General features: G+C 33.3%; 1 protein-coding gene across 1 annotated transcript; it reads right to left on the reverse strand.

Moving 5' to 3' along the window:
- Positions 1-10,159: 10,159 nt before the first annotated feature.
- LOC127106800 (protein NRT1/ PTR FAMILY 8.3) lies at positions 10,160-16,019 on the reverse strand. Its single transcript, XM_051044098.1, has 5 exons — positions 15,722-16,019; positions 14,505-14,610; positions 14,170-14,387; positions 12,930-13,486; positions 10,160-11,151 (listed from the first exon to the last, which is right to left on the reverse strand). The coding sequence occupies exons 1-5, from the start codon at positions 15,770-15,772 to the stop codon at positions 10,329-10,331; spliced, it is 1,755 nt and encodes a 584-aa protein (XP_050900055.1). The 5' UTR covers positions 15,773-16,019; the 3' UTR covers positions 10,160-10,328.
- Positions 16,020-17,857: the final 1,838 nt, after the last annotated feature.

The following is a 17,857-nucleotide window of genomic DNA, read 5'->3' on the forward strand; positions in this document are numbered from 1 at the left end:
AATAAAAAAAAGTATGTTATCTTCCGCTAATTAAATACACAATATATTTTTTTAAAAAATTGATTATTTATATAAAAAATATATATTTTTAATTTCTTAGATAATGTTCAACTTACCCTTTTAATTTTTTAACCGGTGTTCCAGGAGCACTAGTTAGTATTTTAATAAATATGTTATTTCACGGTATTTAATTTTAGTATTAAAATATAATTTTATTTAAAATAATTATTAGAATAATTTTTATGGATATTTTTTAGAGGTCCTGTTCTATTTTAAAATTAAATATTTAATAGATAAAATATAATAAATTAAAAAATATATATTTTATTTAATTGTAAATAAAATTAAATATATAGAGACAAAAATAATAAAAAATACTATATAGAAATTTGGTTTATCAAAGTTTAATTATTCGTGATTTTCTTCTTTTACCATCTTCGATTTATAAAAAAAAATACCATTTAATAAAAAAAAATTCTCTAAACAATTTCCACAATATTAATAATGAAGTGTTTTATTTAATAAACAATCAACAATATAAAATTATAAATTTTTTAAGTCTCACAACTACTATTTCAAATTTATTAACGTAGTGATTCACAATGATAAAAAATATAAATATTTCCAAACTTACATCTCAAAAAATTTTATAAATCTATGAAATATATTAATAAAAGAAAAAAATTGATTAGATTAATTACGATATTAATTTTAAATAAATTTAAATATAATTTATTTAGATTATAGGTTACTGGATAGGATATACTTCAATATATTAATAAAAGAAAATATTTATTAAATTAATTATAATATTAAATTAAATTTAAAAACAACGTGGTGGCGTTTTTTTTTATAAAAATAAAAATATACATAAAATATTAAACATTCTATCTTTGTCGGGCTTAGGCTAAAGGGCATTAGAGAAAGAAAGTTTTTGTTTCCGGGCATATTGATGGGAATAAGAGCAGACGGTAAGTGAGGTAATTCCTTCCGGTAGTGGACGCTGGTGGATCAGAGTCAAATCGCTCATCATAATAATCCGATTCTCCGACACACGATATGAAATGGAAGTCCTACCAAATATAGAAAGAGCCTTTCATACAACAAAGAAGATTAAAACTCGTCTTCCTGACGGACACTGAAATGCTAACCGGACTGGTTATACATATAGCCCTTTCACCAATAAGCGATTGGCGGATGGTGCTAGACCCGCTATCGACTACTCAGAAAGAAAGACTAAAGCAAAAGAATGGATTAAGGTGATACTAAACACTTAGCCGATTCAAAGGCTTCAACCGCTGGAACAAGGAATCGAACCCAGGTTGTATTAGTACCAAAATAAAACAACTGCTGCTCAGCTACACTATTATAATATATTAAAATGGAATTAGTGATATATATTCGTTAGTGTTATATTTATATTGACCTTATCTATCTTATTTTGAGACCCTAAAAAATCGGAGCTCTGTGCGGTAGCACTTCTCGCATCCCACCGGGCCGGCCCTAGAACAACCAAATGCATTACCATCAGCTTGTTACAGCCATGTAAACAATTAAATAATTTAGTACTAATGTTTAACTTAAATAGACAATGTAGCTCAAGGAAAATGTGATAGTATAATCAACACTGGAACAAGTAAAAGTAAGAAGCATAAGATGAAACGGCTGCAATGCATTAAAAAAATAGAGTCAGTTTCCTTAATATAGTATGTTTTTAAGGTTGTTAAAAATTATAGAGTTTTAACTTTGAAGTCCTTGTTGCTTGATATATGTTGTGTCTCTTTATCAGGGTAGCAAGAATTAGGAAAAAATTCTTACTTGTTTGCAATGAGCTAACTTAGAACTGATTGTCTTTATCCAATTGGTTGTAGATGAGCAAATTTTTTGAGACTGTCTAGGAAGAGGTTAATGGTATCATGAGCAATGTTGAGACTGAGGTGATAAGACCCTTTTGTAACTGCTTGATTGACATATGTAAAAACAAAGATCTCCTAGAAAAACCCTAAGAAAGCTGCTTTTTTAGACTGTCAAGAAAGTTGCTTGTTATCTTGCATTCATGTTAATTTATAAGAAAGATAAGAGACTATTATTAAGGTCTGGGATGTTAGATTTGTTAACTAGGAATGTGTTAGTTTTAAGATAATTCAATTAGATGAAAAAGAAACAATAGTTGTAGATGCAGGTGTTAATTTTGCTTTTCATTAAAGTCTCATATTGATTTTGTAACAAATAAGATTAGTATTTGTATAGCTCATTGATATAAAATAGGCATGAAATGCAAATCTATTTTAGTTAAGAGATTTGTTATTCTTACAATTGATTCATACACTACACCACCGTATGAACAGTGTAACAATACTATTTAAAATAATCAAATATTTGTCCTACATTTTTGGTTATCTACGTGATATTATATTTGGGTCATCTTCACATTCTCTCTCCTAACAACAATCACATACATCAGCCACACTGTTTCCATTTCTTCTTCTTCTTTCTCTTTTCGCACCATTTCTCATCTCTTCTTCAACTATTCTTTTCTTTACATCTACAATCATACCCAATCAAATACATGAAAAAGACACTGAGATGGAGATGCGGAGACGGAGAGCGTCGTTCTACCACTTTTTGAGAGAGGAGTTGTAATCCTTCATCATCTTACACTACTGCTTTTGATTGTGTGTTTGAGTTACCCTAAAACATAAAGCGTAAATAATCAAGTTACCCCAATTAATTTAATGAATTATAAAAAAACAATTTTACTTTATACTGTTCATACGGTGTAGGTGTATAAATAAGTGTAAGCATATCATTTCTGATTAGTTAATAATTGATAATTAATTTATTACGTAAATAAATAATTAATTAAATATTAAATGATAAATCATCATTGTCAAATCCCAAATTACAAATCATTTTACCGTCATTCCACATTTCTGAAAACGCAGACCAAATCATTTCTACCCTCATTTAACATTTCTGAAAAAGCACGCGAAGATGAGCAATAATGCAAAATTCTAAAAGAGTGATGAAGTAAAATTTTGTATAAGGTATGTTTTCTTGTTTGTTTCTGTATTTAGACTTTCAACTTTCAGTATTACTTTGCTTTTCCTTCAGTTTTTCGACATTTTTATCTAAAATTTTAATCTTACTTTGCTTTGCTTTTTATGTATTTTTAGATATTGATTTCTATGATCTCTTCCACTAGAAGAAGAACATAAGAAGCATCTTATTGTTAGTGATTAGTACAAACAAATATGAAGTGTAATATATATTGTTAGTTCATATACAAATATAATAAAGTATTAATTGTAATTTTAGTTCGTCTATTTTTTTATTTTAATCTCTCCATTTTAAAATCCAGATTTTTGATCCTTAAATTTGGTTACTTTTATAATTTTAATCTCTAATTTAAACTCAAATTTTGATGACATAAGATATGTTTTGTATTCTAATATTCTTTGTGCATAATATCAATATATAAAAACACAATTGATATTATTCATATTCTCTCTTCATAATATAGGTACAAGTATTACTATTGATAAAAAGAAAAAAATAAGAATCAATATTCTCCCATTCTCAATTATTTTTATTTCTTTCTTCTTCTCACTCATCCTTTTATTCTTCTTTTACTGGCCTACCCATTTAAGCAAGACAACAAGGAGAGTGGCTGAGAACCCATTACAGATCTGAAAATGAAATTGTGTGATGAAGAAAAATGAAGGAGACATAAATCAATTGTACTCAATATTTTCTTCAAAAATAACATGTAACGAGAAAAGAGAATTGTAAGGGTGCAACTCTAAAGTGATATGTTTGATGTTGATTAAAGAATAAGTATAAAGTCAATACAATTTTGGATTTGTTAAAGAAGAAGGAGAATTGGGATGGAATTAATTAATCTTTTTATTTTTTTTAAAAGGATAAAGTTAATAAAATTCTGAATTTGATACAGAAGGATAAAATTCAGGATTTATTAATTAAACTATTATTTAGAAGTTTAAAAACCATTAATATTTTTTTTGAAATGACCTTTACTGCCTACTATTGAAAACAAATTCTCAATATATCCTACTTTGAAAAAAAAAAAAAAAACTCTCAAGTTACCACACTTTTTCAACATTCCTGGAAGATGTCTTTTTTCCTTTTTTTTTTCTCATTTCTAAACCATTTTGCAGGAGTCTTCTTTAAAATGCACATAAATGCTACCTTGGAATTTTTTTAAAGTAGAGTATATTGAGATTTTTTTTCAATAATAGGATACTTTAAGCATTTTATCTTACTGTTGATTTGGCATCAAAGTGGCCGTGTCATTTCTTAAAAGGACATGTCACATCTACAAAAATGAAAGGAAAAAAAATCTCATGAGCAGTTATCAAAAAGTAAAACACAAATAAGTAGGAGGACTATGTTGGAGCATTGTGTTCAACATGTAAATGTTAGAATGTAATTGTTTAATAGAATAACTAACTATGAGTTAGTTATAAGATAGTTAGATATGAGTGTGATTCCTTGTTATATAAATAATTGATCATTCGTGTAAACAAACAACTAGAAGCTGCATTGTTCAATAACAAATTTCTCTCATATTTTAACAAGTGGTATCTAGAGCACTGGTTGATGATCCGGGTCTGTCTCTTTCATTAAAGAAACACAATTTTGATATCGTGGTGAGATAAAGTTGTTATTTATATTATCCTCTTGTACCAGTCCCTCATCTGAATCATCTCCATGGATGATTCATCAATATTCTTGATAATTTAAATTCCCAAATTTCGATGGATTCAACGATCGTTGGGCCATGCTTATGGAGAATCTTCTTAGATCCAAGGAGTCACGACCTTCTCCATAAAATTCAGTTATATGGTGTGTTCCATAGAAAAGTCGAATGATGTCATGACCTTCTCCATTGATGAGCTACAAATTAGTCTCTTGATGCATAAGCAAAGGATGAAGATCACTCAAGAAAATGAGGATGAACAGGTGTTAAAGATTGTAAGTTATGGTCGTTGTAATATCAACAATCGAGGTAGGGGATGTGGTGGCTTTCGTGGTCGTGGCAGAGGAAGACTGAGCAGAGATCAAATCCATTCTTACAAAGGCCACAATATAAGGCACTATCAAAGTGAATGTTCAAGTTGGCAAGATAACGATGTCAACTTTGTTGAATTCGATGAAAGTGAAGAGTTGTTACCCATGGCTCAAAAGGAGGACATAAAAACCAACAATCAAGTGTGGTTTCTTGAATCAGGATGCAGTAATCATATGGTTGAAAAAAAATAATGGTTGTTCAATATTGATGAAAGACTTTGTGAATCTGTTAAGTTAAGGGGTGATTACAAGATGTCAGTAATGGGAAAGGGAAATTTGAAGCTTCACATGAATGGAATCACTCAAGTAATCATTGATGTGTATTACTTTCCAGACTTGAAGAATAATATTTTAAGTGTTGGTAAACTGATGCAAAAGGAGCTGACAATAGTGTTAAAAGATGGAGGTTTCAAAGTACGTCATGCTGATATAGGATTGATCATGAGCATAAAGATCTCATCCAATAAAATGTTTGTTGTGTTTGCGCCTGTTGTTTTTCCCATGTGCATGGAAATTTCTTAAGATAATGTCACACACCCGTGGCATTGCAAATATGGTCATCTGAGCTTTAAAGGGCTTGACACACTCATCAAGAAGGAGATGGTGAAGAAAATGCCTAGTTTGAAGGACTTGGAGGAGACTTGTTCAGATTGCTTGATGGGAAAGCAACATAGAGAAGTAATGACAGTTTGTCATTACATGATTTTTATGGATATTTGAGATGAATTCAATGGAATTTCAAGTTAAAGATGAGTTAAATATGAAGAAATATGAATAAAGTGAAGCAGTCGAAGAAACAGAGTAAAGCAAAGAAATCTGGAAGAAATTATGAAGAAACGAGTATTTTTCAGCACAATCTACATAGCTGAAGTTCTGTAACTCGTTTTGAGACGGTTTTTTTTTGCAAAATGAAGCTAAAAGGAATATCTAACTTCAGGAATAATCACGTGCGAGATTGAAAGTATCGCGTGCGCGATGCAGCGTGTGCAAAATCGTGTGCGCGATGGAAAAGTATCACACACTCGATGAGTCTTTTCTAGGTTTTTTTGACGCGTTCTGACTGCTTTAAAATGGGAAGTTTGGTACTTTTTCAAAGGTTCTGAATTTTACACAGGAAGAGAAGGTTTTGCAGCATCATAAGTGTTTTTTTAGAGCATTTGAAGTCATTGAAGGTCAATTCTTTAAAGGATTTCTTATGCAACATTCTTATTTGTTTATGGTATTGTAATTTGCACTATGAGTAGCTAATTCCCTTTAGGTTAGGTTGTGTTGAACCTATTTTGATATTGTTCAGACATATGTTTGATTTGATATTACATGAATAATTTGATCCATAATTATATTCAATTACACGTTGTTCTTAATGCTTTTTATGTGAGATACCCTTTTAATCTGATTTTGGACACATATGGAATACTGACCATTAGTCTATGTGTTGGACCTAGGACAATTGTTGTGCTTACAATGGTAGACTGGGATAGGAAATTATGAGTAGTGGCTTAGGAATTAACGTTTTATTGCATTGCCTAATCTTGCTTACGCTGGTGGACTAGGGATAGAAAACTCTGAGTATAGATTAGTGAGTTATACACCAAGGGATTGGGTATAGCGGTTTTGTTAATTCGTCGTGGGATTCTAGAGATTATACCATTCATGTAATGCATTAAACATCAACAGTAGAGAAATAGGAGATTCTATACACAACCTGACCGCTTTCGCATTATTGTCAGAACACTTTATTTTCTTTTTGCATTTAAAAACTCGAAAATCCCTCATTTAGTATTTTCTATGCATATCACAATATTGTCTTGTTAAATAGCAGTCCTTGTGAATTTGATCTTTTTTATTACTACGACATTATCGGCACACTTGTCGAGAAGTCATCAAGAAGTCATGCTAAAGCAAGCCACATGGAGAGCAAAAGAAAAGCTTGAGTTAATCCACTCAGATGTGGGTGGATCTATTAGGCTCGCATCAAATGGTGGGAGCAAGTATTTCATTACATTCACATATGACTTTAGTAGAAAGACATGGATTTACTTTTCGCATGAAAAAACTTGTGCTTTTGATGTTTTCAAACAATTCAAAGCCTTAGTAGAAAAAGAATCAGACCTCTACATCAAATGTCTTAGGACAGATAAAGGAGGAGAGTTTACATCAAATATTGTTTGTGACTTCTGCAGTCTTCATGGCATCAAGAGGCAATTGACAACTGTCTATACTCCACAGCAAAATGGAGTATTAGAGATAAAGAATAAGACTCTAATGAATATGATCAGAGGTGTGATGACAAGCAGAAATGTTCCTAAAAGCTTTTGGACTGAAGCAGCTAAATTCGATCATATGTAATCAATAGAAGTATGGCATTATATGTGAAGAACATGACTCTAGAGAGAGTCATAGAGTGGTGTAAAGCCCTCAGTGCATCACTTCAAGGTGTTTGGGTGCATAGATTTTGTTGATAGAGAAGAAGTAGACATGGAAAGTGATGAAATTTAAGTGATTGATGATGGAGTGCATGTTGAAAAAGATGTCTCTCAACATGAGGGAAGCAATGTAGAAAGTGTTAGTGTGGGCAGTGTTACGGAAGAAGAAAAAATGCTCAAAGGAAAGAGCATGCAGAGCCAACAATGATGCAAAAAAGAAGGTCATGGTACTTGAATGGGTACGTTACTAACTCGGAAGGGAGGGAAGAAGAGAAGCTACACAACTTAACAATGTTTTGTAGCAGCAGTGATCCTCTCAATTATGATGAAGCGGTCAAGCATGAGAAGTAGAGGAAAGTTATAGAGTTGGAAATTGAAAGTATTGAGGAAAATGATACTTGCATCCTAGCCAATCTACCACAAGGAGACAAGAAAGTTGGTGTCAAATAGATATACAAAACAAAATGCAATGAAAAAGGGGAAGTAGAGAAATACAAAGCAAGGCATGTGGCTAAAGGGAACTCACAAGAACATGCCATATATTACAATTAAGTTTTTGCTCTTATGGAAAGATGGGATATTATCAGGACTGTCTTAGCACTTGCAGCATGCAAGAAGTGACATGTATATTAGCTTGATGTCAAGAGTGCATTCCTGCATGGTGAGTTGATAGAATATGTCTATGTAGATCAACCACTTAGCTATGAGAAAGGAGGAAGAGACAAGGTCTACAAGCTGAGAAAGACACTTTATGGCCTTAGATAGACTCCAAGGGCTTGATATATAAATATTAAAGCATATTTCAATCAAGAGAACTTTGAAAAGTTCCCTCATGAACATACACTGTTTGTGAAGCATAATGAGACAAGATATTGATTGTCAGCTTGTATGCAGATGATCTAATCTACACAGGCAATATCAACAAATGCTTGGAGGATTCAAAGAATCAATGAGGAAGATGTTTGCCATGACAAATATGGGAAAATAATATACTTTCTTGGGATGGAAGTAAAGCAAGAAAGTGCAAGAATCTTCATCTGCCAACAAAAATATGCCAATGAAATACTCACAAGATTTGGCATGGATCAATGCAATAAGATTTGTAATCCTATTGTGCAGGTTGCCGGTTGAACAAGGATGAAAATGGAAAGCCAATTGTTGTCACGCATTACAACCAGATGGTGGGAAGCTTGATGTATTTGCTTACTACAAGGTTTGACCTTGCCTATTCAGTATGCTTGGTAGCTAGATACATGGAGAAACCAACTGAAATTCACCTGGAAGCTACAAAAAGAATCCTAAGGTATCTAAAGGGAACTATGAACCTGTGAGTTTTATACAAGATAAATGATGAGATGGTCTTGCAAGGGTGTCAGACTCTGATTATGCAGGAGATAGTGATGATGGAAAAGCACTACAGGGTATGTGTTCAAGCTTGGATCAGGTCTTATATCATGGTCTTCAAATAAGCAACCCATTGTGACTCTTTCAAGCACTAAAGATGAGGTTGTTCCAACAGCCTCATGTGTTTGTCAAGCAGTGTGGCTTCGTAGCATTCTTCACAAGTTTGGTCAGACTCAAAGTCAAGGTATAATCATCATGTGTGACAACAGTTCCACAATTAAGTTGCCAAGGAACCTGGTGATGCATGGAACATGCATGCATTTAGATGTAAGATTTCACTTTCTCAGGGACTTGATCAAAGATGGTACAATTGAGATGAAGCATTATAGCACAGGAGAGCTACTCGCAGATGTGCTAACTAAACCAGTGAAGCTCTAGTCTTTCAACTACATCGAAATAAGAATTGAAGTTTGTGTCATTTGAGCATTGCTCAACAGTGTGCATGAATCTAATGTTTGTATCATGTTGTAATATGTCTCTTTTGCTAGTTTCAGATTAAGGGAGTGTATATTAGAATGTCAAACAAAATGTTGCAGCATTTTCTTCAACATGTAAATGTTAGAATGTAATTAGCTAATAGAATAACTAACTAGAGGTTAGTTATAAGGTAGTTAGTTATGAGTGTGATTCTTTGATATATAAACAATTGATCATGTAAACAAACAACTTGAAGTTGCATTATTCAATAACAACTTTCTCTCACATTCTAACCGACAAAAAATGTATTTAAGTCTAAGTTCTATATTTAGAACTCCGACAAATAGACTTCGGTGGTTTGAACAGATAGAGAGAAGATCTTTAGATTATGTGATAAGGACAGTAGATCAAATGGAGAGGAGTGAAATAGGTAGAGATAGAGAAAAATCTAGAAAAATTATAAAAGAAGTTATTAAGAAAGATCTCGAGTTTAACAACTTAGATAAAATCATACTCATGGATAGAAACATCATGACAAAATTTGATCTATATAGCCGACCTCACTTAATACGATAAAATTTGATTGTTGTTGTATTTAGAATATTTGATCGTCTCATATTATTTACTATTTTAAAATATCAATGAAATATTAATTATTTTCTTTTGCTTCCGTGCTTTTTTTTATCTTAACTTTTGTTTGGGCTGTTTTAGTAAATTCCACTGCTGAGTATCGATACACAAAAAATCATATCAACGTGTATCAAACTTTTAGATATCAGAAGTTACAAGTGTATTTGTTGCAATTTTTGCAATTTTGGGAGTGAACATAAACTGCCATCACAAGAATGGTAGGGACTATTTTGAACAAGGCATAACAAATATTTTCCTTTACAAGTGAAAGAAGGGTACGCAATTGCATAATATCATTATATTACATGAAGAACAATCACGACAATGACAGAAGGAATTATGACAAATGCCTGAAAAACCTTATGAAGCCTTCTTTGACTTGTATCTTTTGGCAGCAACTATGTAGATAAACATATTTAAGAAGCTGAGTCCAGCTAAAAGCCAGAAAAAGTAATCGAGATGACCTTTGTTCAAGTTATCTGTAATCCATCCAGGATTTCCCCCTCGTGTAGTGAAGTAAACTACCACAGTGAGAATGAATGAACTCAAGTAATTCCCGAGCGAATTTGTCAGAAGTGACAGAGCACTGCATAAACTTCGCATAGCATCTGGAGATTGGTCATAGAAGAACTCAAGCTGCCCCACAAATGTGAATACTTCTGCTGCTCCCAATAAGAAATACTGAGGGATTTGCAAAAGTATAGTAAGGGGTACGGGGACAGCTTTATCAACAAGGTCAAGTTCTTTTGCAAGCTGCAGACGCTTAATCTCGACAATAGCAGCAGCTGACATGCACAGGACTGAAATAAAAAGACCAATTCCCATTCTTTGCAACTCTGAAAATCCCCTTTCTTTTCCAGTAAATTTCCTTGCTATGGGAATTATAAAACTGTCATAGACAGGGACCCAGAAAATAACACTAATTACATCAAAAGTTGAGAGGGAAGCTGGTGGTATTTTGAAAGAACCAATGCTAGTGTCCATCATAGTTCCTTGTTCCACAAACAATGTTGACATCTGGGCATAAACTGCAGAAAAAACTATGCCAGTAGCCCAAACTGGAAACATGCGGATCAAGATTTTTAATTCCTCCACCTGTGTGACAGTGCAAAGTCTCCACAGGTTAGAATAGTCACCACTTTTCCTCTCATCATCAGAGACTACAGCTGCTCTGTCAAGACACCTTCATTAAAACAAAGGGAAGTGAAAAAGTTCAGTTAACGAGTGTGAGGAATCTTCTAAAGCAAGTAAGCATACTTAAACAAGTATCCATAACAGATCAAATTATTATTAGGACAAAAACTAAATATTATAAATTTAGCAAAGGACTTCTCAACCTACTAAAGACTTTGTAAAACAAACTTGTTTACATGCAGTCTATCCTACAGAACTATCCATGAAATTAACATTCTTTCAAATAGGAAAAAGAGAAGCAAGAAAACAATGAGCCTTCCATTAGCCTACTCAAAAGAGAATAACTTACAACAATCTAATATTTTCTCATCCGTCTTGAAAAATAATTATATATAGCAAGTTCATCCTGCGATGATATCTATATTCGACAAGTAAAGCACCTAAAGTCATTTTTTACAATCCAGATAGGTAAATTATGTGAAAAGTTGAGCGATGAATGAAATATCTAAAATGTTCAACATAAATGTCTAATCATGATTAGTTAAGCAGCAAAATTAGGGGACACGATAGCTTGATAAGCAACCAGTATTCAGGAGTAAATCATAGATCAAGTGACACTGTTGCCATCTAAAGGTTCTTATCCCATCCAGGGTTCCCTCACGACATTTTAAAACAGTATGTTGCTGGTATTAGCCAAAAAAACCAAAGATTGTGATAGTTTAGTTAATGAAAATCTCGCATAAAAAATGGGGAAATATCCACACCTATTGAACTTTTGGATAAGAATGTGTAAAACCAAATTGCATATTCTCTCTAAGCAGTATCCCAAGTTTGATGATTGTGACAAATGTGGTGTTTGATGATGGGATGGCAGCATATCGGTACCAACCATTGAGAGTTATAGAGAAGAAAAAAAGAGATGCAAGAAGGGGTATAAAAAGGGTGTCATTGCTCAATAGTGTCATAAGGAAATCATCTGTGAGAGTGCATGGCCAGATAATGTTTGGCAATTTGCTATGAACTCCAAACACTAGAGAAAGTAAGGTGATATTATTATTAGTTATCCAATCCTCTCCGGAAAGGAGATAGATGTCAGATGAGAGAGAATGATGGTTAAGAGAGATATAGAGAAAGTTACCATAGTTATAAAAACCTACATGTAGCTAATCTTGGTTCAATCCTATCGAGCCTTGTCAGATGGGACAGACAAGGCTTTGACCGGGCAATGGGACCGTTAAGCTTTGTTTGGGAGTTTGGAGGGGAAAGGAGGGGAGGGTTTCAAAAAAGGGAAGGATAGGGTGAAAAGAATAGAAGGATTTTGGTTGGGAGGGTTTTGTTTTTAGTCATAACATAAATTCCCCTTAATTTGGGGGAACTAAAAAATTGTATTGGAGGAGGGGTTTGGAGGGTTTTGGGGCTTAGACAAATTGTTCAAATACAATTTATGTTCTTATAGTATTCCAAAAATTAAAAAAATGTTAATGATAAACACTCTTTTATCATTCTAAACATAATCTTTTTTTATAAAAAATCTTACAGATTTCTCTATAGTTTAAAAAAAAAATCATTTTTCAAAGCCCTCCCCTCCAAACTCTCATTTTTCAAAGCCCTCCCTTCCCTTCCCTTCCCCTCCCCTCCAATCTCAAACAAGGCCTTAGTAAACTTTGATAGTAAACTTCGAATTTGGCAGGAAGGTGGGTTGCACTTTAACAAGAATATAAGGAATAAGTTATTATTCATTGAACATGCTCCCTTGTTTTTTGACAGTGACCAAAGCTGAGAAATGAGAACATTACAACAGTAAACTCAAAGTAAGGGAACAATCACCTTAGTTCATCGCTATGCTGTAGTTTCCGGCTTCCTTCGATTGCAGAGCTCTTGTCTGGTGTCTCATACAGGAGACTACTATCCTCAGGGACAGCAAGATTCCGTTTCCGAAAAGATGCAGCCACAACCTGGCACATTCTTGTAAGAGGACTTCCCCCTGGTTTTTGAAACCTATATAGGGGTGTGCCTAAAAAGAAGCTTCCAATAGCTAATCCCATAAATAAAGCAGGAATGCCAAATCCAAGACCCCAGCCTGTATTATCTTGAATCCACACAATAAAACTGCTTGATATAAGGGCTCCTATGTTGATAGAAAAGTAAAACCAGTTGAAAAATGATCCCTTCTTAACCCTTTCTCGTGAATCAGTATCATCAAACTGATCTGCCCCAAAAGAGGACACGCATGGTTTAATACCACCAGTCCCGAGCGCAATCAGATAGAGACCAATGAAGAACACAGCATATTGTGCAGGAGTAGCAGGAGGGCATACAGCACCCAGACATTCAGCAGGCTTCAATGTTGGAATAGATGCAGAAAGTGTCAATGTGCACATTCCCTGCACGAGACAGACATATGTTACTGGCTAAAACATCTAATGACAATTGAATGTAAAGTATGTAGATGAAAACGATGCACGAAAAAACCAACTGGTGAGAATACTGTTATAAAACATGCTGATACAGACACCTGCTGTCCCTAATATTAACTAAAACTTTTCAAATGTGAGAATGAATTTGAGTTTTATATAATCAAGGCTCAAGTGGATTCCATCAAAAGAATTGTTATTTCCATGATAAGAAACTTTAAGATAGAGTAGATGCAGTGCAGTGGAAGGAAGAAATTTTGGATTATAGTATGCTCAGAACTGGTTTTTGGATTCTCCCTTTTCCATATTACTTCAGCAGTGTAATATTTGTTTTTCTTCCATCCTTCATTTTCTAATCAATTACTATAAAATGTATAAAAGAATTTAACTCCGCATATAAACAATATTTAGAAATAGTTTGATGACATCCTATCACTATCAGATATTACATTATGCAGAAAACTATATAATGCATATTTCTTGACTCTGCCCATAATTCTCAGGCAAGATGGAACCTAGGCATATTGTAAGCATTTATTTTTCTTCAGCTCTACAAGAAATGACACAGGACATATCCAGCAGTATATCATAGGAGAGATGCGTGTAGAGAACTATTTGAATAGAAGAATTAAAATATTTTGGTTTGTAATTACAATGAAATAAATCATGGAGAAAATGGCAATAGTCCAGTATCGTCCCCAGTAAGAATCTGCTAAAACTGCTCCAATGAGAGGTGTAAGGTAACAAGTGCCTTGCCAAGTGGTAACGTTTCTTGCCGCAGAGACATTTCCTTCATGTAGCTTGCGAGTAAGATAGGTAACAAGATTTGTTGCAATGCCATAGTATGCCAAACGTTCACAGCACTCATTACCTGTGTTTCATATCATGTAAAAGTTCAAAAAAAAAAAAGACTAAGAAAAGTTCAATTTTGTAAAAATAATTATTTGTTACATAAGTCGTAACTCGTAAGTGAAATGAAAAGGCTTACCTAGAATAAATGGGCAAGCTTTCCAATTGCCAGTATTCTTCTTAAGCACAGGCCTCCCTTTAAAGTCGACTGAGCCATCTCCTGTGTATAGCTTACTCTCTTCATCCTTCAGATAAAAAATAGCAAATAGTTCATTATAGAGCAAAACGCCACTTCTTCTAAATGGTTTAAACTCAGAAAAGTCAAAAAAAAAGACACCAACTATAGGAAACATATTGCTATTCACAATTTGAATCTCAAATATCAACTTTTGACATTTAACTATTAAGAGTAAGGGAAAAGGGGAAAACACGTATCAGACAATTAAGTAAAAAGTATATTTCAACATCAAAGTACTGTAGTTAAATACTTCATTAATTTCTAAATTTGGCTGTGAGTGATATTCTTTTCACCAAATCAAGCAACAGTCTTAAGCACACAAAAAACAAAGCAAAAATATTTAAATATATCTATTATCATGTCTAACTTGGACATACAAGATACAAGACAGAAAACAGCTCATATGAGAGCATTAAACAAGGAAATAATGATCAACATCAAGTGAACAAGAGAAAAATAAACAACGGAATTACGACTCTGACTAGTTTGAGTTGCAACTGAAATGACCTAATAATAATTGTATGGAAATCAAGTAGATTGGTCAAAAGCACTTAGAGCATTTTATTGTATTAACTAGTACAAGAAGGCTCAGCGGCACTGCTCTAAAGTCAACATCAACAAACAACAACAATCAAGTCTTATCTCACTAAGTGTCGTCGACTACATGGATTGCTCCATGATAATGTATTATCCAATTCGTTAATCTCGAAAAAAAATTTAATAGTTACTCTTTACAACAAAACATACCATTCTTCTCTCTACAGACCCAACACACACTCTAATATTGTCATTTCTAATCTTTTTTCGTCTAGTCTTACCACAAATTCAACGCAACATCATCGTCTCATCTTTAAAATCAACAATGAATGAATTTGTCTAGGGTATTTCCATGTGGGTGGTCACTAATTCGAATCCTGTGGAAACCAATCCACCTAAGCATGAGTGAGTCAGTGAATCGTGGTACAAACAAACCCTAGCAACACTAATCTTCAAAGAAGGGAACTCGAGACTAGTACAATTAAAATTTAACAATCACGAATGAATAGATTACAAAATTTGATAAAACCTAATCAAAGTCAAAAGGATCTTGAATGCAATATCTAGGGAAAGAGAGGAACCTGAATAAGAGCTTCTTCCAAACGCGAAGAATCGTCCTCTACGGAACCCATAGCTCTGATATCTCGTTACTGACTTCAAAATCCTCTTTCGGTTTCTGCTTCTATATTGAGGGAGGTTGCAATTTATTTATTTATGGATAATAAAAATAAATAAGATTGAATAATAAAATAAATTAATCGTTGGAATGCTCAACACAAGTTCGCCGCAATTACTTTTCGTCTTTTTGTTTGGTGTTGATTGCTTGAGAAGAAGCAACCAACAACAGCATTGCGTTGCGTGAGAGAAAAAAAAAGAGATGCAAGTTGAATTTAATGAATAAATATTGGAATAACGTCTAGGTACCCTGCAGTCAGGGAAATCCTATGGTCACACAGTCACAAGTTGTAGGCCATTGGATTAAACTTTAAAGGCTCGGATTAATTATCGACATAAACACACTAACTTAAAAGTTTAATTGAATGGTTGGGATCTGTTCTGTGGTCACTATTTGACTGCAGGGAATCATTTCTGTCTGAATCCATTTCTCTGACGTTCTTTGAAATACATCTATAGCACTGTGATCGTGTGCAGTTGTTAATATTGTAACTATAAAATGCCAACGATCTCAACCGTGAAATAAATGCGTTTTTTAACAGTTGATTGTGATGATCTAGATTAGTTAAGGAACAGCCATTGGATCCATCTGAATGATGATGTACTTGTTTGTTCAGTTGCAGCGGATCTCCTTCCTAGGAAAACCAATTTTCTAAAATGGCCTCTTGCTTAACAGAACCGAACGAATTTTCGTTCTTTGTGTTTGTGTTTTCACCGCAACATTTCCCGGACAATTTTATCTATGGGTTTTCCTAACTTGAATTTTAAGGTAAAAAAGTTTTGAATTTTTTTTAATGTATCCTGTTTTTTATTATAAGTGGTTTTTGATTTTTCACGTATTAAAAATGTAATAATTATGATATGAAAAAGATAAATTATGAAAGATTTTACAATATTATTCTTTATTAATTTTATTGAAAAAAATAAATTGACATAAGTGAAATGAGAGAATAATAAATATTTAAGGATATAATAAGAAAAATAACATTAATATTCACGGGTATTATAAAACGACTTATATTGTTATACAAAATATTTTTTCAAATTGACTTATAATAAAAATCGGAGATAGTACTACTTAAATACCACGCAAAAATATTAAAATGTTTCTTAAATTTCTGATATACATCTTCGGACGTCTTTTGTAATGATAAATTATTTGGAATTACATTTCCATAATATTTTAAAAGTTATACATCATGCATAATTCTAAAAGGCTTCACACGCATATTTTATCGAAGATACATATTCATTTATTTTACGGAAATACATCTTCGTAACCTACTAGAATGTTGCATGTTATATTTTGTTTATATTTATTGATATGAAGATTATGAATGTTATTTAACTCAATAAGTGACGCGATCTAAATCATACAATCGATATGGAAAAAGTGACGTATATAAATCCAAATGATCCAAAAATGTCATATATAAATAAAATTGAAATATACGATAAAGTATAATGAAGTGGAAATAAAATACAATTCATAATGAATCTAAAGTACAACTACTATATACTACTGCATTACTGCGTATGTCAGACTACATTTTCTCTACCTCCTTCACTATCAATCCTCATGTTCTCTGACGGTGTCTCTCGTACATCAATGTCACTCGTACCTCCGTCATGATAGCATTTAAGACATGTCTCACATCATACTCATCGGGGAAAATACCTTTGTCAATGCTCATATGCGCAATCTCCACAATGCAACGACGTCTAGGCAAGACATCATTAGCATGATCTAACTGTATTTGCTCCTCCTCTAGTATCTCCCGATGAGCTGGCCTCGGTGGATCTCTTGGAGCATCATACACCATATACGGATGTGGCACCTTAAAGAACCACTTGATGTACCCGTCCACGTAGCTTCAGTTGCTCTTAGCTATGTTACTATGTGCCTCCTCTAGTACCAGATGACTCTCATAACCATCAAACATAGCATCCATCTGTCTACATATCAAAGAGAGGGAGCAGAGACAATAGGGTGTATGAGAATGGTCTGAGTGTAGCCGAACTGCCACATGACGTGCTTAGGA

This window comes from Lathyrus oleraceus, chromosome 7 (genome assembly GCF_024323335.1).
Source record: "Lathyrus oleraceus cultivar Zhongwan6 chromosome 7, CAAS_Psat_ZW6_1.0, whole genome shotgun sequence".
NCBI classification, from domain to species: domain Eukaryota; kingdom Viridiplantae; phylum Streptophyta; class Magnoliopsida; order Fabales; family Fabaceae; genus Lathyrus; species Lathyrus oleraceus.

Coding starts and splice junctions, on each gene's coding strand:
- LOC127106800 (XM_051044098.1), bottom strand. CDS start 15,772: ATGGGTTCCGTAGAGGACGATTCTTCGCGTTTGGAAGAAGCTCTTATT. Junction 14,611..15,721: donor TGGAAGAAGCTCTTATTCAG/GTTCCTCTCTTT, acceptor TTTTATCTGAAG/GATGAAGAGAGTAAGCTATA. Junction 13,487..14,169: donor TCTCCATGATTTATTTCATT/GTAATTACAAAC, acceptor TGTCTCGTGCAG/GGAATGTGCACATTGACACT.